Source organism: Phocoena sinus, chromosome 1, assembly GCF_008692025.1.
Source record: "Phocoena sinus isolate mPhoSin1 chromosome 1, mPhoSin1.pri, whole genome shotgun sequence".
Classification (NCBI taxonomy): domain Eukaryota; kingdom Metazoa; phylum Chordata; class Mammalia; order Artiodactyla; family Phocoenidae; genus Phocoena; species Phocoena sinus.
In genome coordinates, this window is record NC_045763.1 from 28931115 (window position 1) to 28954697 (window position 23583).

Consider the following 23583-nt stretch of genomic DNA (forward strand, 5'->3'; position numbering starts at 1 on the left):
TTGAATGTGTTTTTTAAAAAAGAAATGTTCTAAACTAGTGATAGAATTTAATATTAATCTCTAAAATACTTTGGACAGATAACTTCACCATATAACAGAATTTTCATTTTTTTGGAAATGGAAGATGTAAGGTACAGTTCAGCAAAGGCTTAAGATGTAGAAGCCCATTACACACACTAATTCCTCTTTGCCTCTTGGTAGGTTTGTAATATAGTGGCAGGACAACGATGTATAAAGAAGCTCACAGACAATCAGACTTCCACGATGATCAAAGCCACAGCAAGATCTGCTCCTGACAGACAAGAAGAAATCAGTAGACTGGTCAGTAAGGCATGGTCTTTAAGATAAGCTAGCTTTCAGATGGGAAAAAAACAAAACACAAAAAACAAACAAAAAAAACAATAGAAAATGCCTGATGGGGCATAGTTACTCTTTGGTTTTTATATATGCAGGCTTTCCTGTTCTTTAGGTGAAGAGTAACAGCATGGTGGGCGGACCTGATCCATATCTTAAAGAATTTGGTATTGTTGTCCACAATGAAATGACTGAGCTCACAGGCAGGGTACTTCCAGCACCAATGCTGCAATACGGAGGCCGGGTAAGCTTTTTATTTTATTCAGCAAGCTTCTTCCAACAACCAATCAAAAAGGGATGAATCCAGGGTTTTTCCACTACACCACACTGAATTTACTCATAGCTTTGCTCATTACTGCTTTTTGTCTTTTGGCTAATATCAAATAGAGTTTTGTTTATCCCCTCATCAACTTTAAAATGGCCTTAGATTGTAATGTCTTTTCTCTTTTCTTTTGTTTCTTTTTTTGTGTTTTTTTTTTTTAAAGAATAAAACGGTAGCCACACCCAACCAGGGTGTCTGGGACATGCGAGGAAAGCAGTTTTATGCTGGCATTGAAATTAAAGTTTGGGCAGTTGCTTGTTTTGCGCCTCAGAAACAATGTAGGGAAGATTTACTAAAGTGAGTATCTTCATATTTTCAGCTTAGTAATATCCCTTCCAGATATGAAAATATCATCTTTATGTGAATGTGCTGTGTACACTGGCACTGAATCCCAGACTCCTATAGTGACACCATCTGGCTATAGGAAAAAGACCTTGTTCTTATAGTAAATCGCAGACTTGGGAATTATGTTAAGAATCTGACTCAGCTTCCTACATTTAGAGCAGAAATTTGTGACTAACAAGGCTGAAGCAGTGCCGATTGGCAAATTCTTGAGTTCTTAGAGAAGCTTCCTTTGGGGTTAATTGTATCTTTTCAGCTAAGATAAAAACTAGTTCATTTTTAATCATTACAGTGTACTAGAGAGCTTGTTTTACTGCAGGGTCACTGACTAAGATCATTGGTTCACATCTTACAGATGCAGTTATCTATATACAGGAAGTTAGTGAAAAGGGTGGAAAAATCACTATAGGAAAAGGGAACTGGGGTGAAAGAAAGGAATCCTACAAAACATTGGCAAATGCAGAAAACAAATCATTCTGAAAACTTTCTACAAATCCAAAATTTAAAACTTGACCATGAGTTTTGCTTTTTCTTAAAGTGATGATTTCTTTTGACATTGTTCTTGAATCAAATCTATTACAAGTTTGAATGTCATCCTAAATATGGTGATTTTGTGACAGTGTGTTTCTGTGTTCTCAGTTGAACACAAGCTTACCCAACTATTCTTGTACCTGGCTTACCAAAATACACGTTACCTGAAATTTTGACCTTGCTTTTTTCTTCGGTCTGGAATTACTGACTTGAAGGTTTAAAAAGATCTTTGAACAGGAATGCTATTCTAGGCCCTGAGGCCCAGCTGAGGCACAATTATTTAAAAATTCAAAATGATAATCTGATAGTTTAATAATACAGAGTCTTCTGCCTTATAATTACAATGATTACAACTTCCAGGCTATTTTTGGCAACCAGTTAAAGAGGGAGTTTTTTTGTTTGTTTGTTTATTTGTTTCTAAATTTGGCTAAGAATTTACCAAACTGAAAGAAATATCTTAGAGGGAAATACATGCTAAGAATGTGCCCTGAAATGAAAGCACTGTGCCACCGGTTCTATTTTAACAGGAGTTTCACTGACCAGCTCCGTAAAATCTCTAAGGATGCAGGAATGCCCATCCAGGGTCAGCCATGTTTTTGCAAGTATGCACAAGGTGCAGACAGCGTGGAGCCCATGTTTAAACACCTGAAAATGACATATGTGGGCCTACAGCTGATAGTGGTTATCTTGCCTGGGAAGACGCCAGTATATGGTATGGACCCCTTTAATGTTCAATGAGGGATGATTTCAAGTAGTAGTTGTAGCAGTCAGGATAAACTAGGTTATGCTGCAGTCACAGACAATCCCGAACTCTCAGTGGCTCAAAGCAACAAAGTTTTATTTTTTGCTTTTGCTATGTGTCCATTGAGGGTGGACTGCAGCCTCTGCCCCATGTCATCATATCATTTTCACTCTGGAACCCAGTCACTATTTGGAATGTTGCTGGCTCCATGGCAGAGAGAAAAGAGCCTGGAGGGTTCTTAGCTTCTGCAATTTCTTGGTCACAACCAGCTATATGGCCCACTCAACCTATGTGGGGGAAGTGGGATGGTGGGCAGGAAATGCAGTGGTAATGAGGGTAGTGCCATTTTACCATAGTCCCCAAAACGGGGAGAACTGGAATGTCTGGTGAAAAGCATTTAGGAATATCAGAGTGGGGGGAGCCTACCACTTCCAGAATAGGAGATGCATAGTTTGTATCTCTTATAAGAAGAATGATACAAAGTTCTTTTGGCCATCATCTAAGTGAAGGATTTGGAAACTATGTAGACCAACCATTTGAACTTTGTAAAATGCCTTCAACCCTCTCTATATTTGTTTCTTTTGTTAGCTTCTCTTTATCTGTAGTGTTTGGCGGAGGAGGGGAAGGAAGGAAAAAAAATCCCTTAGAATTCAAAGGGCTGGTGTGTGTACTGAGAGGGAGGAGCTGGGGAGATTGATTTCTTTGCCAGACCAGTCCTGTTGGAAAAGGAACCTCAAGGGACTTGAGTGAGTGGTGAGTGGTGGCAGACTGCATGGTAGAATAAAGGAAGTGGACTGGCTTCAAAGCCTGCAGGAGGGAAGAAAAGGGTAGGGAGAGAGCCTTCCAAACTCAAAAAAATTGCCCTGGGGGTTTAGCAGATGAAAGGACCACACAGGAAAAGCATCTAGCACAACGTACAGTATATAGTTGGCACTCTGTAAATGTTAATGTGTGTGGGGGGGTGTTCCCCTCTACTTTTAGTAATCAGGAGAATATATCAACATTTTAAAATTAATTAATAAACTTATTTTTGTAGCGGAGGTGAAACGTGTTGGAGATACCCTCCTGGGTATGGCTACACAGTGTGTCCAGGTAAAAAATGTAGTGAAGACCTCACCTCAAACCCTTTCCAACCTTTGCCTGAAGATAAATGCAAAGCTCGGAGGAATTAACAATGTGCTTGTACCTCATCAAAGGTAAGATCCTGAACTCTTTTTCCGTTTGTTTCTTAAGCTCTAACCTACATAATTTACAATAAAGCACACCAATCTCAAATATACATCTTGGTTACCTTTTCTTATATATGTATGCACTCATGTAACCACCACCCAGGTTAAATATAGAACACATCCAGCACCTCATCAGGCTTCCTCGTGGCCCTTCCCAATAGATAACCCCCAAAGGTTCTGACTGTTCTGACTTCCAGCATCATAGATTAGTTTTGCCTGTTTTTCTTCTGGCCACACCCTGCGGCTTGTGGGATCTTAGTTCCCCCAACCAGGGATTGAACCTGCGCCCTTGGCAGTGAAAGGTCAGAGTCCTAACCACTGGCCCGCCAGGGAGTTCCCTAGTTTTGCCTGTTTTTGAACTTCATATAAATGGAACCATACAGTATATACTATTTTGTGTCTGTCTTCTTTTGCTGAATATCATGTCTATGAGATTCATTCATGTTGCTATTTTAAGTAGAAGTTTATTTTTTGTTGTGTATTATTTCATTTTATGAATATACTACAAAATTTTAGATATTCTTATACATTTATTATAGAAGTCTTCTACATTTTTGGTGGAATTAAGTACTCTTTCTCTTGCAAGAGTGGAATTGCTGACTTACAGAAAATATATGTATTTAGCATTGATAGATACTATCAAATACAGTAGTCCCCCCTTATCTGCAGTTTCACTTTCCCTGGTTTCAGTTACCTGCAGTCAACCTCTGTCCGAAAATATTAAGTGGAAAAATTCCATAAATAAACAATTGTTCAGTTGTAATTTATTTATTTATTTATTTTTGGCTGAGTTGGGTCTTCATTGCTGAGCATGGGCTTTCTCTAGTTGCGGCGAGCAGGGGCTACTCTTCATTGTGGTGTGCGGGCTTCTCATCGCGGTGGCTTCTCTTGTGGAACACGAGGTCTAGGTGCACGGGCTTCAGTAGTTGTGGCACGTGGGCTCCGTAGTTGTGGCTCGTGGGCTCTAGAGCGCAGGCTCAGTAGTTGTGGCACGTGGGCTTGGTTGCTCCGCGGCATGTGGGATCTTCCCGGACCAGGGTTCAAACCCGTGTCCCCTGCATTGGCAGGTGGATTCTTAACCACTGCACCACCAGGGAAGTCCCAATTCTTAAGTTTTAAATTGCATGCCATTCTGCGTAGCCCGATGAAATCTCGAACTCTTCCTCTCCATCCAGCCCTGGACATGAATTATCCCTTTGTCCAGTGTATTTAGGCTGTTTATGCTACCCATCCATTAGTATAGGAAAGAAAACCAGTCGATATAGGATTTGGTACATCCATTGGGCATCTTGGAACACATCCTCTGCAGTAAGGGGGGACTCCTGTAGTTTTCCAAAGTGGTTGTACCAATTTATATTTCCACTGAGAGCTCTAGTTGCTCATATTCTTGCCAACACTTGGTGGTATCAGTCCTTTTAATTTTAGCCATTTTGGCCGGGGGTAATAGTATCTCATGATGGTTTTAATTTGCAATCCTCTGATGACTAATCATGTTAAGCACATTTTCATATGTTTATGGGCTAAGTGGACATCCTCTTTTGTGATGGGCCTGTTCAGTCCTTTGCCCATTTCTTAGATTGGGCGGCTCCTTGTTAATTTGTAGTTCCCTTGTCTGTTGAGGTAATATCTGACTTGTCTACTCTACGATGTTTTTATGTGAAATCCTGTATGTGGAAGTGATTTGGGAAGTTAAATTTTGTCTGTGATATTAGTCATTTTCATACTTGAGAAGAAGGTGAATTTGAGTGCCTTACTCTTACACAGTTGTATCACAGTTCTCATTTTTGTCCTTGAATGAAACTTCTAGGTAAATAAATCCTTCCTGCAACATTGGTAGATGAGGTATACAGACCATGGGGGAAGTTAACCTAAAGCATGATTTAATTTTACCCCAAACAATGTAGCATAGTGGCATAGAGTACAGACCTTTTTTTTTTTTTTTTTTTTGCGGTACAGGGGCCTCTCACCGTTGTGGCCTCTCCCGTTGCGGAGCACAGGCTCCGGACGCACAGGCTCAGCGGCCATGGCTCGCGGGTCCAGCCGCTCCGCGGCATGCGGGATCCTCCCGAACCGGGGCACGAACCCGTGTCCCCTGCATCGGCAGGCGGACTCTCAACCAATGCACCACCAGGGAAGCCCGAGTACAGACCTTTTTGTCAGGCTTCCTGGGTTTGGATTCCAGCTTTATCACTTCCTAACTGTGTAATCTTGAGCAAGTTCCTTATCCTCTTATATCTCATTTTGTAAACCTGGAAATCTGAGATAATAATTGTACTACCCTCATAGAATTGTTGTGAGGACTAAATGAATTCATACGTGTAAAGTCCTTAGCACAGTGGTTGGTACATAATATATGTAAGCTGTTATTATGTTCTGTGTATGTATCTTATGTATATACATTTGCTCTTATACCCTACTATGCCAAACCCATGTTGTATGATGATATATAGAGAGAAATACAACCCAGGCTCTGCCCACGTGGAACCTCATCTTTAGTACCTATTACATGAGATTGTCAGATTTGGGATGCCTCCTAGATATACTTTAAAAGTCGGGCTTCCTTGGTGGCGCAGTGGTTGAGAGTCCGCCTGCCGATGCAGGGGACACGGGTTCGTGTCCCGGTCCGGGAAGATCCCACATGCCGCGGAGCGGCTGGGCCCGGGAGCCATGACTGCTGAGCCTGCGCGTCCGGAGCCTGTGCTCCGCAGCGGGAGAGGCCACAACAGTGAGAGGCCCGCGTGCCGCTGAAAAAAAAAAAGAATATACCAGAGAAGTAATATATGCATGATATTTTTCTCCTTAATTCCATAGATAAATTAGTACCAAATAAATGAATTCATTATTTTAGCAAATATTAGTTGAGTGCCAACTGTGAGCAAGGCAGTGTTTTAGGCACTAGGGATACAGCAGTGAACAAGACAAAGCAAAACAAAATTCCTGCCTTCATGGAGCTTACATTCGTGTGTGTATGTGTGTGTGTGTATACAATAAATAAAATAAATAAGTAAAATATGTGGTAAAAGTGATAAATACATGGAGAAAATAAAATAGGGAAGGAGATAGACTTTATTCTCTTCCCTAAGTCTCATATACTGGGGGGTTTGTCCCAGTTCCATGTATTCGGTATCCATTGTAGAAATCCCGGGATCCCAAGAAAGCCTGTTCTGGGAAAGTTTTCCCTTTACACATAGAGATTTTGTTAAATTTGGGTTGGGTCCTCTTCTGGACTCTACCCTTCCCACTATTGCAGAAGAACCATGTTGTCTTCTTTAGTCAGTTCAGATTCATTGTACTGGGTGGCACAGATACTCAGTGGGCATTAGAGTTCTCTCCCAACGGGCACGTCTTTATTCTCATAAGATTATGCCTGTGATTATGTCTGGTGATCTTGCTAAACGAAAACATTTTCATCCATATGTCTGAGTGGCAATGTCTCCTTAAATCTGAGCAGGCCCTCGGTGTTCCAGCAGCCTGTCATCTTCCTGGGAGCGGATGTCACGCACCCCCCAGCAGGGGACGGGAAGAAGCCTTCCATTGCTGCTGTCGTTGGCAGTATGGACGGCCACCCCAGCCGGTACTGTGCCACTGTTCGGGTGCAGACGTCCCGCCAGGAGATCTCCCAGGAGCTCCTCTATAGTCAGGAGGTAATCCAGGACCTTACTAACATGGTTCGAGAGCTGCTGATCCAGTTCTACAAATCCACACGCTTCAAACCCACTCGAATCATCTATTACCGTGGAGGGGTATCCGAGGGACAGATGAAACAGGTACTCTCTTAATCCCATAGTTGCCTTCTGGGGCTTCTAGGTATCTGATGGAGTTTCCTCCCATCTGCCACTCCAAGTACATCAGATCTGAGCGATGCCTGAGAGATTGGCAAGTTCTCAATTATACATCATTTTATTTCTAACTCCTAGGTAGCTTGGCCAGAACTAATAGCAATTCGAAAGGCATGTATTAGTTTGGAAGAAGATTACCGGCCAGGAATAACCTATATTGTGGTGCAGAAAAGACATCACACACGACTCTTCTGTGCAGATAAAACAGAGAGGGTAAGAACACATAGGATAAGCTTTATTATCTGATGCAAGTGACTATGTTTTCGGTTTTTAAAAAATATTTATTTATTTATTTTGGCTGTGCCGGGTCTTTGTTGCGGCATGCAGGATCTTCACTGCAGCATGCAAGCTCTTAGTTGCACATGCATGCAGGATCTAGTTCCCCGTCCAGGGATCGAACCCAGCCCCCCTGCATTGGGAGCGCAGAGTCTTACTGACTGGACCACCAGGGAAGTCCTGTGAATGTGTTTTTGAGTAGGCATACATATAGTTTTTTTTTTTTTTTAAAGCAGAAGTGCCTAATAATAATTTAATAAGCATGCTAACTCCAATTGAGCTTAGATGAGCAATTTTGAATGATACAGGTTTCAAGACTGAATATTTCTCTTATGTGACAGCAATACTGGTTTCTAGAGTTTTTAGAGGGAGAAGTTAAAAAAAGCTATGTACACTATGGTGATACAGGAAACCTCCAAAGGGAAGGTTTACTACTTGGACTTTATTGCCATTTGCTATTTTTTGCTACCAGCGCCTAAGGCATGGTTCTAGGGTATAAAGAAAATTTCTCTTTCAAATGATTTTACATCAGTGCAGGGGATTCTTAGGGTACACACTTTGAATGCCTGTGATGTCACGTTTACTAACCATGGGCAGGTTAACTTCTCTAAGCCATAATGTTCTAACTGTAAAGTGTGGTAAGAACAATACCTATTTCACAAGGTTGTTGTTAAGGATTAACTTAGTAAATGAATGTTAATTTGGGGTACAATTTCCAGCATTTGATAAAAGGCATTTTGTGTAACCTTTTTATAATCTGATATTAATGTGTAAACTAGGTAAATTTTAGGTACACGGTGTTGGATGACTTTACTTCTATGATCTTTTCTATGACATTACTTCAACTTTTTCAGGCCCTCCCTGATCCACTCCCAGAGAGACCAGTTCTTTCTGTTTCCTGATCTTGTCGTCTTGTGGGTCACTCCCACTGTTTTCTAGTACACGCTTAGTTTGTTTTATTTTTTTAAGGATTAGATTTTTCTTTTTAATTAATTAATTAATTACTTTTTGGCTGCGTTGGGTCTTTGTTGCTGCACGCGGCTTTTCTCTAGTTGCGGTGAGCGGGGGCTACTCTTCGTGGCAGTGCGAGGGCTTCTCATTGCCGTGGCTTCTCTTGCTGCGGAACAGGAGGTCTAGGTGCGCGGACTTCAGTAGTTGTGGCGCACAGGCTTAGTTGCTCCGCAGCAAGTGGGATCTTCCTGGACTAGGGCTCAAACCTGTGTCCCCTGCATTGGCAGGCAGATTCTTAACCACTGCACCACCAGGGAAGTCCCACATGCTCCCACATTAGAGTTTCTGTCTCTAATCCAAGGCTGAGCTGTTTCTTCTTGTTTTCTGAATCATTAGAGAACTAAGGTTTTACCCTTGGGCCACAGGTCCACCAATCAGCTCAGATTCAAAATACTGTCTTCCAAATTGCCAAACTCTGACTTGGTAATACTTATTAAATTCTGCTAATTCAAATTCTCTGAGCTCTTAACCAAGCTCTGGACACAAAACATCCTGCCATCCCCTCCCTAACTGCACAGTCACACTCCATCCCGCTGTTGACTTGCTATTCATGTAACTTTAGGACCTGGACTCTCTTTCTAAACCCCCAAGCTATCTCATAGCTTTGTTCTTGACCATCCAGTGTCACTCCTGACCTTTGAAGATTGACAGTCCCAATCCTTGGTCTACTTTGCACCCCTGACACCAGCATCTTCAATTCTCTAAACATGCCTCTTGCCAGTCTCCAACTCTGAATTAGTGTACTTGCCCATTTCTTTTGCTGCTAGTCTTAGGCTGATTGAGGTTGCTGAGGAAAAAAGTCATTTATTTAATAATGAACCATAATACAAGTTCTTGACAGCAAATCTCAGCCAGGCCTTTGATGCTGCAATTTCTTTTCATTTATCGTATTCCCCATAACATCTGTTCTAAACCTTTATACTCTTCTCAAGTCCCCAACCCCATCCATGAAGCATTCGTTGCCAACAATTTACATTGCCAACAATAGAATAACCTTCTGTTTCCTCCAGAAAACAAAATAGAGAAGGCATGAATTTTCTCAGCTTCCTCCCCTTTACTTTCAAATTTAGCTAAATCTGTGTTTTCTTATCTTCTTCCTTGAATCTCAGAGGCTAATCTCTCCACCTGTGCTTTCTTTCCCTCCACCTATGCTTTTGCTTTTAATGCTTTCTGTCTTCTTTAGAGCCTCACTTCATCAATTATGCATTTTTTTTCAAAATTTCAGTTTTCCCCATGCCGTTGCTTCCCTCTCCTCACCTTTTAAAGTTTCTCAACTCTTCCTCAGTCTTCCTCAAAACTTCCCTTCTCCCTCAATCTACCTGCCATTTTTTCTTTCCTCCCTTTCATGACCAAACTTATAGGAAAAAAAGACTTGATTTTCTTTTTGTATCTTCTCACATAATACTTCCGTTCTCTGTTGCCTGACTTTTATTTCACTGACTCCACTGAGGTCGTTCTCTCAATGACTTGCTCATTTTGAATCCAGCGATATCTTGTCAAATTCCCACACTGACCTCTTTGAAGCACGTATGGATGTTTGCCTTCTTTGGCCTTAGCAATATGATTTTCCAGGCTCACTACCTACCTCTGTAATTAGGCTTTCTTTGACGCCTCTTCTTCCTCTGTCCATTAAACATTGATGCTTCCTGGCATTTCATATTTCTCTCTTCTCTTCTCAATTTCAACTCCCTTAGTCTCACCTACTTTTCCAGATTCACTTACTTGCTTATAGATTCCTAAATCTGTATTTCCAGCCCCAGATTTTCTATGCAGCTCCTGATCTGCACTTCTAACTGTCTACCAGTTTACTTAGATGCTCTGTAGGCATTGTATCAGGCAAGATAGGCTAGGCTGTGCTGTGGTAACAAAAGACTCCAAAGTCTTAGTGGCTTGATAAGATTTATTTCTTGTTCACATTACACATTCATTGTGGCACTGTTACGGCTGGGACCTCGCTGTCCTCCCTTTGGAACCTAGGCTGACAGAGAAGAAGCATCTGTCTGGAACTTCACCAGTCATTGTAGTAGAGGGGAAAAAAGATACATGACAAGCCATATGCTGGCTGTTAAAGCTTCTGCCCAGAAGTAGCACATTTCACATCACATTTTATTAGCCAAAGGAAGTTACATGGCCACTTCTGAGTTAATTGGGTAGGGATGTATAATCCTCCCCCAGGGAGGGGCATGGGAATATTTGGCACCAGTGATACAATCTACCACAGGCATTTCAAGCAAAGCACATCTAAACCTTCTCCTTATTGTTTTATCCGCATCTAAAAGCTATTCCTCCCCCAAATTTACTATTCTATTGCTTGGCATCACTATATATTAGTCAGCCAAGTGAGAAACTTTGGAGTTGTCTTTAAATTCTTCTCCTCTCCTCCTGTCCCCACTTCCCGTGTTCAGTGGGTCAAACAATTCTCTGTGTTCTGCCCTGAAATCTCTTGGCTCAACTCTTCGTCTTGTGTGTTCCATCTGCCCTAGGCAGAACTCTTCAGTATTGCAGGAGACTCCTAGCAGTCTCCCTGTCTCCATTCCTCCTTCACAAATGCATCCTCCACCTACTGTCAGGGCTAGGTTTTGTTTGTTTGTTTGTTTTAAATTAGATCTTTCTTTTTTTTTTTTTTTTCCCTCTTGCGTCTCCCTTCCTCCCACCCTTCCTATCCCACCTCTCCAGGCGGTCACAAAGCACCGAGCTGATCTCCCTGTGCTATGCAGCCGCTTCCCACTAGCTATCTGCCTTACGTTTGGTAGTGTATATATGTCCATGCCACTCTCTCACTTTGTCACAGCTTACCCTTCCCCCTCCCCATATCCTCAAGTCCATTCTCTAGTAGGTCTGTGTCTTTATTCCTGTCTTACCCCTAGGTTCTTCATGACATCTTTTTTTCTTAAATTCCATATATATGTGTTAGCATACGGTACTTGTCTCTCTCTTTCTGATTACTTCACTCTGTATGACAGACTCTAGGTCTATCCACCTCATTACAAATAGCTCAATTTCGTTTCTTTTTATGGCTGAGTAATATTCCATTGTATATATGTGCCACATCTAATTTATCCATTCATCCGATGATGGACACTTAGGTTGTTTCCATCTCCGGGCTATTGTAAATAGAGCTGCAATGAACATTGTGGTACATGTGTCTTTTTGAATTATGGTTTTCTCAGGGTGTATGCCCAGTAGTGGGATTCCTGGGTCGTATGGTAGTTCTATTTGTAGTTTTTTAAGGAACCTCCATACTGTTCTCCACAGTGGCTGTATCAATTTACATTCCCACCAACAGTGCAAGAGGGTTCCCTTTTCTCCACACCCTCTCCAGCATTTATTGTTTGTAGATTTTTTGATGATGGCCACTCTGAGGGCTAGGTTTTTAAAATACAGATCTTATCCTGCCACTCCACTGCTCAAAAATCTTCATGTTACCCCTGTTGCCTACCAGATGCTTCCTTATGGTGCTCAGTGTTTTACCACGGTAGCCAAAGCACATTTAGTTTGATCTCTTTCACCATGCCCCCATACACCTTCCATTAGCAATGTGACTGTTTCCATTTCCCATATACATTGTGTATTTTTATCCCTGGAATGACCACATCCATCCCACCTTTTTTTCCCCATTATTTTTATAATAAGATATAACGTAGACACAGTAAAATTCACTGTTTTTAGCACACTGTTCTGCGTGTCTTGACAAATGCATACAGTTATGTAAAACTACCACCTTAATATTTAGAATGATTCTGTCACACATAAAAACTCTCTTATGCCCTTTTGTAGTCAACCCTTTCCCTTACCTACAGCCCCTGACAACCACTGATGTATATTCTTTTCCCGGTATGTCATATGAAAAGAAGTCATAGCCTTTGGTCTGGCTTCTTTTACTTAGCATAATGCATTTGAGATTCATCCACGTTATTGTGTGTATCAGTAGTTTGTTCCTTTTTTACTGCTGAGTAGTATTTTGTGATGTAGATGAACCACAGTTTGTTTATCCATTCCTGACTGCAAGGGGTATTGGAATGTTTCCATTTTCATTCTATCGCCTGCATCCAACCTGTACTTATCCTATAAGGCGTGGCTCAACCATTTCCTCCCACCAGCTTTTCCCAGTGCCTTCCATAAGGCCCTTAGTACATTGCATTGCAGTGCATTGCCTGTGACTTTCATGAAGAGCAGGAGGGCAGGTTCTTTAGTTCTCTCTGTGACTCTGTCTCTCATCCCCAACATCTGTTGCAGAGCCTTGCACATGGTGCTCAAGCAATAATTATTGAAATGAACATGCCTGGACCCCCTTTTCCCCAGGGCAGCACCTCTTTAGGTTCTCATCTGTAGATTCCAAGAGATTTTTTTTTTTTTTTTTTTTTTGTTTGTTTGTTTGTTTGTTTTTTTTTTTTTTTGCGGTACGCGGGCCTCTCACTCTTGTGGCCTCTCCCGTTGCGGAGCACAGGCTACGGACGCGCAGGCTCAGCGGCCATGGCTCACGGGCCCAGCCGCTCCACGGCATGTGGGATCCTCCCGGACCGTGGCACGAACCCACGTCCTCTGCATCGGCAGGCGGACTCTCAACCACTGCGCCACCAGGGAAGCCCCCAAGAGATTTTTAAAAAGGGATTCTATGGTCAAATAAGTTTGGGAAATGCTGTATACTCCATCTCCCTCTTAAAGATTATACATTACCAGATAAAGGTTCTGAGAAGTCATACAATAGAAAAACCTTTCAGCTGTGGTTTAACCCCATATCACTCAAATTTATTTGACCATAAAACACCTAAACACATCCTGCAGAACTAATATTTCTAAAGCATACACTTTGGGAAACAATACTAGAATGATTGTAGCTCAGTTACATTTCCTCTTGTCCAGCTAAGTACCCCAGGTCACATATGAATTTCATGGAATGAGACTTTTCTATACTCATGTATGTTGTTATTACATGCATTGGGGCATGATCTTCAGCTGAAGTTAACAATAGTTAGAATGGAGCCAAATAAATTCCCATCAAATTTGTGCCAATATGCTAAATGTACTACCTCGTGTGGAACCCACGTGTACAGCAGAAGTGGATGAAAACTGACCAAATAGCAAGATTTAATTCCTTTCCTTGAAGTTCTCCTCTCTGCTTTTCTAGAAGTTTGATTTTAGAATTTGGCTATAGAAGAACTTTAGAATTTTAAAAGTATCAGAGATCATCACCTAATTTTATGGATGATTAGATTGAGGCTTTGTTCAAGGTATGTAGTTACAAGGCTGGGCTTAGAACAGAAACTGTGGCTTTCCTAACTCTCATTTCAATGCACTCTTCCTGACAATACATGTGCCAGTGAATTCTTTTATTGATCCTGTAAAAGTATTAATTTTGTTGAACCTGGTGAACCAGTTCACAGATTCCTTCATCTTAACTTTTTTTTTTTTTTTTGTGGTATGCGGGCCTCTCACTGTTGTGGCCTCTCCCGTTGCGGACGCGCAGGCTCAGCGGCCATGGCTCACGGGCCCAGCTGCTCCGCAGCATGTGGGATCCTCCCGGACCGGGGCACGAACCCGTGTCCCCTGCATCGGCAGGCGGACTCTCAACCACTGCGCCACCAGGGAAGCCCCTTCATCTTAACTTTTATTGAAAGTTGTAGGTTGTTTTTTTTTTTTTACTCCAAATAAGGAATAAAACTGATTTTTTTTTCCCCTCAGGAAGCTTATCCATCTTAAATGTCTTTTTTTCCCCCCTCTGTGAACACACTGAAGTGTCATCTGTAAAATAGATGACAATAATGTAGCCCAAAGCCACAGGTAAAATAATTCTTTGTCTGGATTCCCTTAGAGAATCAGTGGAGTATATTTGAGAAAATAAGGTTGAAATAGCTGGGCTAACGGAAAGTTACAGAAAATTCAACATCTTGAATTAAACTGATTTTCAAGAGTTCCCTTAAGAGCAGTATACTAACTTGTTACTAATGGCTTGAGTTCAATTTAGCACTTTGATGACTAATGACACTTTTTTTTTTTTTTTTTTTTAAGGTGGGGAAAAGTGGCAATGTACCAGCAGGCACTACCGTGGATAGCACCATCACACATCCATCTGAGTTTGACTTTTACCTCTGTAGTCATGCAGGAATTCAGGTAATTTGGAAGCTGGTCCAGGTCTTTGATTTGATAGGGAGGTGTTTGCAAATTCAGCAACTAGCTTGAGTAGACTTGTTATTAAACACTGTACATAACTTTGTTAATGCTTGTATCCTAGAACTGTTATCTTTTGGTCTAGGTATCTGCTTGCAGATGTGCTAGACAGGAATATTTCTGAATTTAAGTAGGTTTCAATTCTCTCAGGTCGTCAACCCATGTCAGAGACATTAATCATAAAACTCTTTCTCCAGGGAACCAGCCGTCCTTCACATTACCAGGTCTTGTGGGATGACAACTGCTTCACCGCAGATGAGCTCCAGTTACTAACTTACCAGCTATGTCATACCTATGTGCGGTGTACACGCTCAGTCTCTATTCCAGCCCCTGCCTATTATGCCCGCCTTGTAGCATTCAGAGCAAGGTATCATCTGGTGGATAAAGATCATGACAGGCAAGTTTCTCAGGCAAATAAAATCTTTCTGTCTGTGTTAGCAGCATATTAAAAAAAAATGAGCTACTATAGAAAACCTTTAGGAAGAGTTAAACTTCCTTTTAGGGTTTACATTTCAAGGAGCAGATAAAATTGCATGTGCCTTTAAGAGCTGATAGTGTGACTTTTGGTCCAAAAATTGCCCAGGCTTGTTCATACTTGTATGATGTGTCTAAAGTCTGCCCCAAAAAGCAGTCTCATTTGAAACTGCCTGTGGATTTCCCATAGAGCCAAATGCATTTCAGTTCTGCTCAGGTCCTAAGCAGCCTCAAAAGATGTCCAGCCCAGTGCCCTGGCTCCAGTCAGAGCAGTCACAGGCCTGTGGATTCCACTTCATGCAAGGGGGAAGTCCTGACCAGTTCACTTTACTTTCAGTACAATCTTGGAGGATGTATCAGAGGGAACCTGGGTTTGTGTCGGGAACAGGTAGGGTACCAGACCATTCTCACCCCCAAATAAGGATCTCAGGAGAATCAGACATATTGACCTGTTATTGAGCTACTCTTAAATAACTAAACAAGCTTTCTGCGTTAAATTTTTTTTTTCCAAATGACCATCTGTGAAGTGTAGCAGTTTCTGGGCTCTTCCCCAAGTCCGAATTCAGCTGCTAAATAGTAGACATTCCACTACAAGTCTATTTCTGTACGGGTTGAAAGTACGCTATGATGGAAAATGCCCAGCTGTGGCTTTGTACCTTCCATTCTGTAATATACATATTCATTCAACACATTTACTAGGTATTGCCTGTGTGCCCAACACTGTACTAGGTACTAAAAACTGTAAGTTGAGGAAGACATGTTTCCTGGGATTTTATGCTTCAGTATGGGATACAATACAGGCAAACATAAAACTGACAATTAGCCCATAGCAGTATAGATGAAAGTGCAATTGGACATCAGAGGAAAGTCTGTTAGAGATTTCATAGCTGGATGGGTAGGATTTGGCTCTACAAAGAAGAGAAAAGAATTTTCCAGGCAGAGGGAATAATGGACACGAAGAAGAGAAGACAAGTGACATGTTTGAACAATAGCAAGTTTTCTTTGGTTGGAGCATTTGAAAGGGGAATAGCAGGCATGAAGCTGGAAGAATATGTTAGAGCAAGATTACCTTTGTTTAACGTAAAAGGCTAATCCTGGGATAAAATAGACATTACTCAACAGTTAATTGGATGTGAGTGACAGAGAAGGGGATGAAGTAAAAAATGACTAAGATTTTGAGCCTAGATGATAAGGGTAATAATAATTTAAGTAGAGAAGTCAGAAGAGGGATGGTGATTTCCCATTTACTAAGCCTTTTATCACATGGTGCCCTTAAAAGGTATGTTCCGAAGTTGTTACTGTTACCCTAAAAGATCAAGTTCAGAGGAGTTGTTACTTGTCCAGGGTCATATAGCTAGTGAGGGGAAGACAAGAAAGGCTGGTGGCATAGTAACATTTGCTGAGTATCTGTTATGTTCCAGCACTGTGGTGGGCACATTCATTCATTCATCCATTCAACAAACGGTTATTGAGGCAATGCTATGTGGCAGGCACTAGGGATTTAGTGGTGAGTAAGACAGACAAAGTTGCTGCTTTCTTGGAGGTTACATCCCAGTAAGGGAAATAAATAATTATCCAAATAATAATCTTTCAAATAAAATAAATGTAGAGGATTCTGAGAAAGTATATTCCAGGTGGCTCTGACCTGAACTTCAGAATCAGGGAAGATTTCTTTGGGGGAAATGACATTTGATTGAAGGCTAAAGGACAAGTAGACATTAGCCAGACATAGCAGACACATGGAAGTCCTTGTGTAGGCACTGTTGAAGATTTGGGTCTTTGCAGACATTATTCTAATTAATTGCAGCAGCCCATTAAATAAGTTAGATTGCATTTTCAGTTGAGCAAACTGATGTTTAGAGAGACGTTACAAATTATTTAAGGAGCCACACCTTGAGCCCAAGGTCTTGAATCTAGTACTATTCGTGCTACTTGAAACGTGGAGTTTGAAGTGGTCTTTTGTTACTCTTGTTTTTTCTGCTTTCTTTTCTTCACAGTGCGGAAGGCAGTCATGTGTCAGGACAGAGCAATGGCCGAGATCCTCAGGCCTTGGCTAAAGCTGTGCAGATCCACCATGATACCCAGCACACGATGTATTTTGCCTGAGAGTCTCAGAAAAAGAACTCAACCAGTTTGGCACCCCATGCAGGCTCAAAATGTTTCAAACGCCTACTGCCTCTAGAGAGAGCCAAGTTGACTTCAGGTGGTCCTCTACCAGCAACTCAGAATAGTTGCACTGAATCTATACTTCGCAGCACTGTCTGATGCATCAACAAAATTGAGCCATTTTTTTTAAAGTAATAGATACTCATTGATTATCTTTTCTGATGCACTGGACTGAATTTTTACCTCATCATGCAAAGGCTAATCAGCCTGAACTTTCTAAAGGACTTTATGAGAAAGGTGTCTATGGACTATTTTGCTAGCTGTGGTGTTCACCGCATCCCTCTAGTCTTACAAGAGAAGCTTATTCCTTTTTTCTGTATTCGTCGAGTGGGGTATATGCATAAACGGGAGAGAAAAACCAATCTACTTCAGTTCAGTGTAACTATTTAATTGTGTGGGTCAATAGGCTTTTTAATGGAGATTTCTGACTTCGCCACTGTAAATGCCTTCAACGAGCATTAATTTTTGAAAGTTTTACAGAGTTTTATTAGTTTTACTACTTTATGTATTGATCTCTACAGACTTGTGCTGGGGCAAGTACAGGCTGCCAGGCAATTGCACTATATCTGGCTGCAGATTCAGACAGGCAGTTCTCTTATTTGGTTGACTTTTGTGAATGTGTAACACATGTGATGCATGTCATGGTGACAGATAACACTGCCATGGTAAAAAGTACTCGTGTTTCCCCCCTTTGAAAAAAATCAGCTTTTAGTATTTTTCAGAGTCTTCAAAAATGCCCATTTTATGCTGCTGTGTGGTTTATTAGATCTAAATGATTTTTTAACTTTTCTCATAGCAAGTTAACTTTGGCAATAAACATTTTTTAAAGTCCCTCCTCTTCCTCCCCCTGACAGTGTAGTTTTTTAGATGAGATTTCGGTATGATTTTTATCAGCTATTTCTTATAGATCATAATCTGGCAATTTTTGAAACTGGTCAGAAAAGGCATATATTTCCATGCCTTTTTTTTTTTTTTTTTTTTTTTTTGCGGTACGCGGGCCTCTCACTGTTGTGGCCTCTCCCGTTGCGGAGCACAGGCTCCGGACGCACAGGCTCAGCGGCCATGGCTCACGGGCCCAGCCGCTCCGCGGCATGTGGGATCTTCCCAGACCGGGGCGTGAACCCGCATCCCCTGCATCGGCAGGCGGACTCTCAACCACTGCGCTACCAGGGAAGCCCTCCATGCCTTTTTAAAGAATTCTTTTTATCTGTTTTATAGTCACAGTTGGTGTCCTGTCACTTTGTTTTAAACTAAGCTAGAACCAGGATGCTTCCTTATTGAATAGGCTTTGCTAGTCCTTAAGGTACCTTGAGTGATGCTGCAACTTGCAAAAATGTACCAGCATTTAAAACTTTATTCCCTGGGAATCAAGGTTACTCACACAATTACTTGTAATGGAAATTTTTTGCTTCTCTTTCAACCTGAAATGTATTTGGTGGGGTTTCCTTCCTTTTATTAAACTAAAACTGCATAGAAAAGGTTGATTTTTCTTAATAGATTCTGGATTGCGTTCACAGGGAGAGAGGATTCCTTTCTTGTCCAAACAAAGGGAGTTGATCTAAAGCAAGCATCAGTTAAAATGTGGGGGAAAAGGTATTTTGTATTTAGTGTAGATAATACTTTGTGAATGGACAACAGTTACATAGAGTCTTGATAGTTCCAGCCAGTGTTTCCCAGCCCAAATTTTACTGACTTGGAATTCTCTGTCCTGGAACCTCAGGAGTGAGAGCTGAAAGGAGGGATAAAAGGCCCAGAGCCACTCCACGTGGCTGAGGAAGGTGCTGGGGCAAGAGATAGATGCAGTGTGGTAAAACGGTTTTGCCACCTCTGTCTGGAAACTGCTGGTGGGGGAAACGCTGGATCTAATGGTGAAGGATGTTGCTTGAACTCGTTAGCTGGTCCAAATCTCTTAAACCCGCCTTCTCAAAATCCCAGCAATATAAAGCACTGTTTTTCTTCAGTCTTTTAAACAAGCTTGTAAATACATTAAAGTTTACATTTCCATGTGCTGTTGATCAGCGGCGCCACCCGTGTTTGCTGAGACTGGTCTCTGAGAGTTTTATAATGTATATGGAGTCCTAAAGCTCATTAAGATACAAGTGCAGACGTCCTTGTTCTCTCCATAGAGTGGGATGAAAGCAAGGTCTGTAATTGAGGCACAACATAGGCAGGAGTGAAGAAGATGGCAGATGTTCATTTCTTAAGATTTTCCTTTTTTGCAAATACCTCACTTGGACACTACAAATCGGGACACGTTGGTGAGGGGCTGGCTGCTGCTTTTTATTCACACTTGTTCAGGGAGAGCACAGAAAATACCCTTCAGCTTGGCCACCCTGGATACAAGAGGAGGAAAAACGGAAGTTTCCTCTAGGAAAAGGATGACTTGCTGGAGTCCAGGATGTGAAGAACTCTTGGTGGCTGGCTGGCTGGCCAGTGGGCACCCCATCTGCACTAGAGTGCCTCGGACTTGCTTGTTAACAATGCACAGAAGAAGCGTCACTTCTCACCGTCTCCTGGCATGTATGGAGCAGGGAGCAAGGCGGAGTGCCAGGAAGCCCTGACGTGCTTGCAGATGGGCTGTACACTCGACCTTGAACTGTAGTTTGTAAGACCTCAGTCAGTCCTAGTACACTGGGGCAAATCAGTGTCGTGGTGGAGGAAAAGCCGGGAGGCCTATTTTTATAGGAAAACAGTACCTTTGAGGGTTTAATGCTGCCGTTTTGGACAAAAGGAAAGAAATATAGAAGAATTAGGATTGTTGGAAAAAACTTGCTGAGCGGTGAATCTTTAAGAGGTAATTACTGCAGAATCCGAGTTGCAGCAATACTTATTGCAAGCAGGTCTGAATGCATAGTTTTAATTCGGCTTGACAATTTGAACACGTTAACCCCTTGGGACTGACTGAATCATTATGCATGTGTCAATCAATGGGAGGTGTGCATTCTCTAGAAGTAGGTGTAGGCTGTTTGGTTTTTTTTTTAATGCAGCCTGTTCAGGCACTGTCATGTGGTGTGAAAGATTTAAATGTAGCAATGCTAAAGAGTTAACAATTTTGGGATAAGGCACGGGGACATTAAAAGAGTGGTGAAAATCCAAATGTTGAACCAATTGTGTTCTGTCGTCGTCGTTAGCTGTAGAGTGAACTAGCTGCCCAGCTGTCTGGGCAGGCAGGACATACTCATTCTTACTGTAAATTCTATTTGCTGCTTCCAAAGGTGATGATGTACAAGCAGACATATTCTATATGGTCTGTATTTTAGGATCTGGTGCCCTGCCTATATCAGAGCTTACCTACCTGGCTCAGCTACCTACCCTTCCTGTGGGAAAAGGTAATCCACTGTTTAACCAGGCTCACCCTCTCTGCCCTGCCCTAGCAACCCTTTGTGGATGTGCTGTAAGATTTTCTTGCTCAATAGCAAGGTGGTAGCTCTGCTTTCATTTTAAGAAAGTGGAGGCCGAGGGCATTGTATCAATACTGCTTCAACTCCAAGGATTTTTCCTTGTAAAATTAAAGGGAAGAGCTTGTTATCGATTAACCATTTTCTTACCCCTTGCTATTGACATATTCATGCTCTTTCTATGTCTAGTAGCTGAAAAATGTTTGCATTTGTTCATTTGACTAATGGTGTCATTTTTGTTTCTATATTGTTAGGCCTGTAATGTTCTAAAATGTATTTTATTAAATTTGGACTGGATGTACGTCTCTAGCAATACGAGGTACTTTCTAAACTATTAAGGGAGGGGTGGTATCCCCGAGTTGAGATAAGATGATGGTTGTTTAAATTTTGCAATTTTTTTTGGCCTGCAGGGATATTTTGTGTTCATGTGTCCATAAAAGAATAAATTGGCATTCTTGTGCCAAACATTGTTTTTCTTGTCAATTGTCTAATAAATATAGCGTATACTATAATAGCAATACACATGGTTACTTTTTTTGGCCACACCGCACAGCTTGTGGGATCTTTGTTTCTCAACCAGGAATTGAACCCACACCTTCGGCAGTGAAAGCACAGAGTCCTAACCACTGGGCCACCGTGGAATTCCCCATGCTTGCTTTTTAAAAACAGTTTCCTCAGTATAAGAAATTTGAGAAAGAAGAACAATGAGAAAACTGTGTTTTTAACTCCTGGGTCTCCCTATTTTTAGAAATTGTTATTTGGGAAATTTAGAAGAGCTTCTTGCAACATTTCACATGTGAAAACTTAAAGCTTCAGCAGAGTTCTGGGTATAGCTCTTAATAGGGAGATCTATTTCAGTGATGTTCTGAGAAAAATCCGTAGTCTTCAGAGGGCAGTATAGCTACGTACTTTATAAGACTGACTTCTTCAGAGGAAGAGCTGCCCAAATTCACCCATCCTGGGACTATCCAATCTCAAGTCTTTTAATTCTTACTAGCAAAGCCCTTTTGTTAAGTCATGGCAAGTATAATGCAGAGATTTGCACAATGTGGCCCTTATACTCAGGGAATTTATAGTTTACCAGAGGAGCAAGTCCTACATACAGCCAACTTTACCACAGGTAATTGTTTTTTCCATCAGTACAGTATCCCCCTGTCCATATTTGTCTATTATCAAACATTTATCATGAACCCAATATATGCCAAGCTCTGCCTAGGTGCTGGGAATACAGAAGAGTAAAAACTTAATTCTCCAGGGGCTTCCCTGGTGGCGCAGTGGTTGAGAGTCCGCCTGCCGATGTAGGGGACGCGGGTTCGTGCCCCGGTCCGGGAGGATCCCACATGCCGCAGAGCGGCTGGGCCCATGAGCCATGGCTGCTGAGCCTGCGCGTCCGGAGCCTGTGCTCCGCAACGGGAGAGGCCACAATAGTGAGAGGCCCGCATACCGCAAAAAAAAAAAAAACAAACAAAAAAAACCAACTTAATTCTCCAAAGAATTCATTCTAATACGGCATAAGGTGGGGAGGAGGAGGGAGCAAGATTAACATCTGAGTGCCTAATATATGCAGTCACTTTATACTGACATCGTTAATCACAGCCACAGTCCTTTGAGGTTGATGGTGGTATCCCTGTTTTAAAGATGAGGAGTCAAAGTTTGAAGAATTGAAGCCAGGCCTATCTAACTTCATTATACCTGCTACTGAGGGTGAAATTATAGGAACTTAAAAAGGGAAACAATTTTTGTCATGGGGAGTCAGGAAACACTACAGAGTCAAGAATTTTGGGATAGATCATGAAGCACGAGTCAGACTTTGCCAGGTGGATAAGTGGGGAACAAGGGGATTCTAGACACACTGCTCCCTCACAGTAGATTAGCTATAATTTTTATCTACTCCAATTCTTTCCTTTACTACTTCTTTGGGTGATAGAATCCCTCTTTCTTACGGGAACCCCATTATTTTGTGTGTTTCAAGTGAGTCCAAATGGCCTTCCTCACACTTCTTCCCGCTCCATTTGTGTCCTGTTCATGTCCATCCTTGAATCAGTCCCTGGGGGATGTGTCACATAATGACTCCTGTGTCAGGGAGTAGCTAGCAAGTAGGCGAGTCACAGACAAGGCATGTTCCTCCTCCATCTCTTTTTCTCTATCTCTTGGCTCTGATTTCCTCTATGTTGACTTTATTCTCCAGAAGCTATTGGCAAATCTTTAAGGAGAAGAGGGACAAAATCAGATGGGAAAACTAGCAACTATATTGCAAATTGACTGGAGAAGGAAAGAAATTATTTTAGTTTAACAAACATTTTTGGAGCTCCTATTATGTGCTAAGAAATATAAAGATGAAAGACACAAGTTCTGGTCATTGAAAGGTTCACTTGTAAACTTGGGGGCCACATATGTAACAAGGTAGCTTTAAGGGTTAAGTATTATGAGAAATATATACACATAACCATGGGACCACTTAGAGAGGCTGCTAACCCAGCTTGGGGAGGGAGATCAAGGAAGGCTTCTTAGAAGAAATGATGACTGAGATGTCTTATAAAGAATAAATAAGAGGGTTTCCCTGGTGGCGCAGTGGTTGGGAGTCCGCCTGCCGATGCTAGGGGACGTGGGTTCGTGTCCCAGTCCGGGAAGATCCCACATGCTGCGGAGCGGCTGGGCCCGTGAGCCATGGCTGCTGAGCCTGTGCGTCCGGAGCCTGTGCTCCGCAACGGGAGAGGCCACAACAGTGAGA

The 23583-nt window shown here is 41.9% G+C and overlaps 1 protein-coding gene across 2 annotated transcripts in view; it reads left to right on the forward strand.

Moving 5' to 3' along the window:
- Positions 1 to 18405, forward strand: part of AGO4 (argonaute RISC component 4) — a 43213-nt gene extending 24808 nt beyond the window's left edge. For both annotated transcript variants that reach the window (XM_032646638.1, XM_032646646.1), the window contains exons 9-18: positions 202 to 321; positions 470 to 598; positions 840 to 973; positions 2077 to 2261; positions 3328 to 3487; positions 6972 to 7287; positions 7438 to 7572; positions 14656 to 14757; positions 15012 to 15211; positions 17286 to 18405. In XM_032646638.1, coding sequence (XP_032502529.1) covers positions 202 to 321; positions 470 to 598; positions 840 to 973; positions 2077 to 2261; positions 3328 to 3487; positions 6972 to 7287; positions 7438 to 7572; positions 14656 to 14757; positions 15012 to 15211; positions 17286 to 17394 — 1590 coding nt within the window. In that variant the 3' untranslated portion in view covers positions 17395 to 18405. The remainder of the gene's footprint in view (positions 1 to 201; positions 322 to 469; positions 599 to 839; positions 974 to 2076; positions 2262 to 3327; positions 3488 to 6971; positions 7288 to 7437; positions 7573 to 14655; positions 14758 to 15011; positions 15212 to 17285) is intronic.
- The last annotated feature ends 5178 nt before the right edge of the window (positions 18406 to 23583 follow it).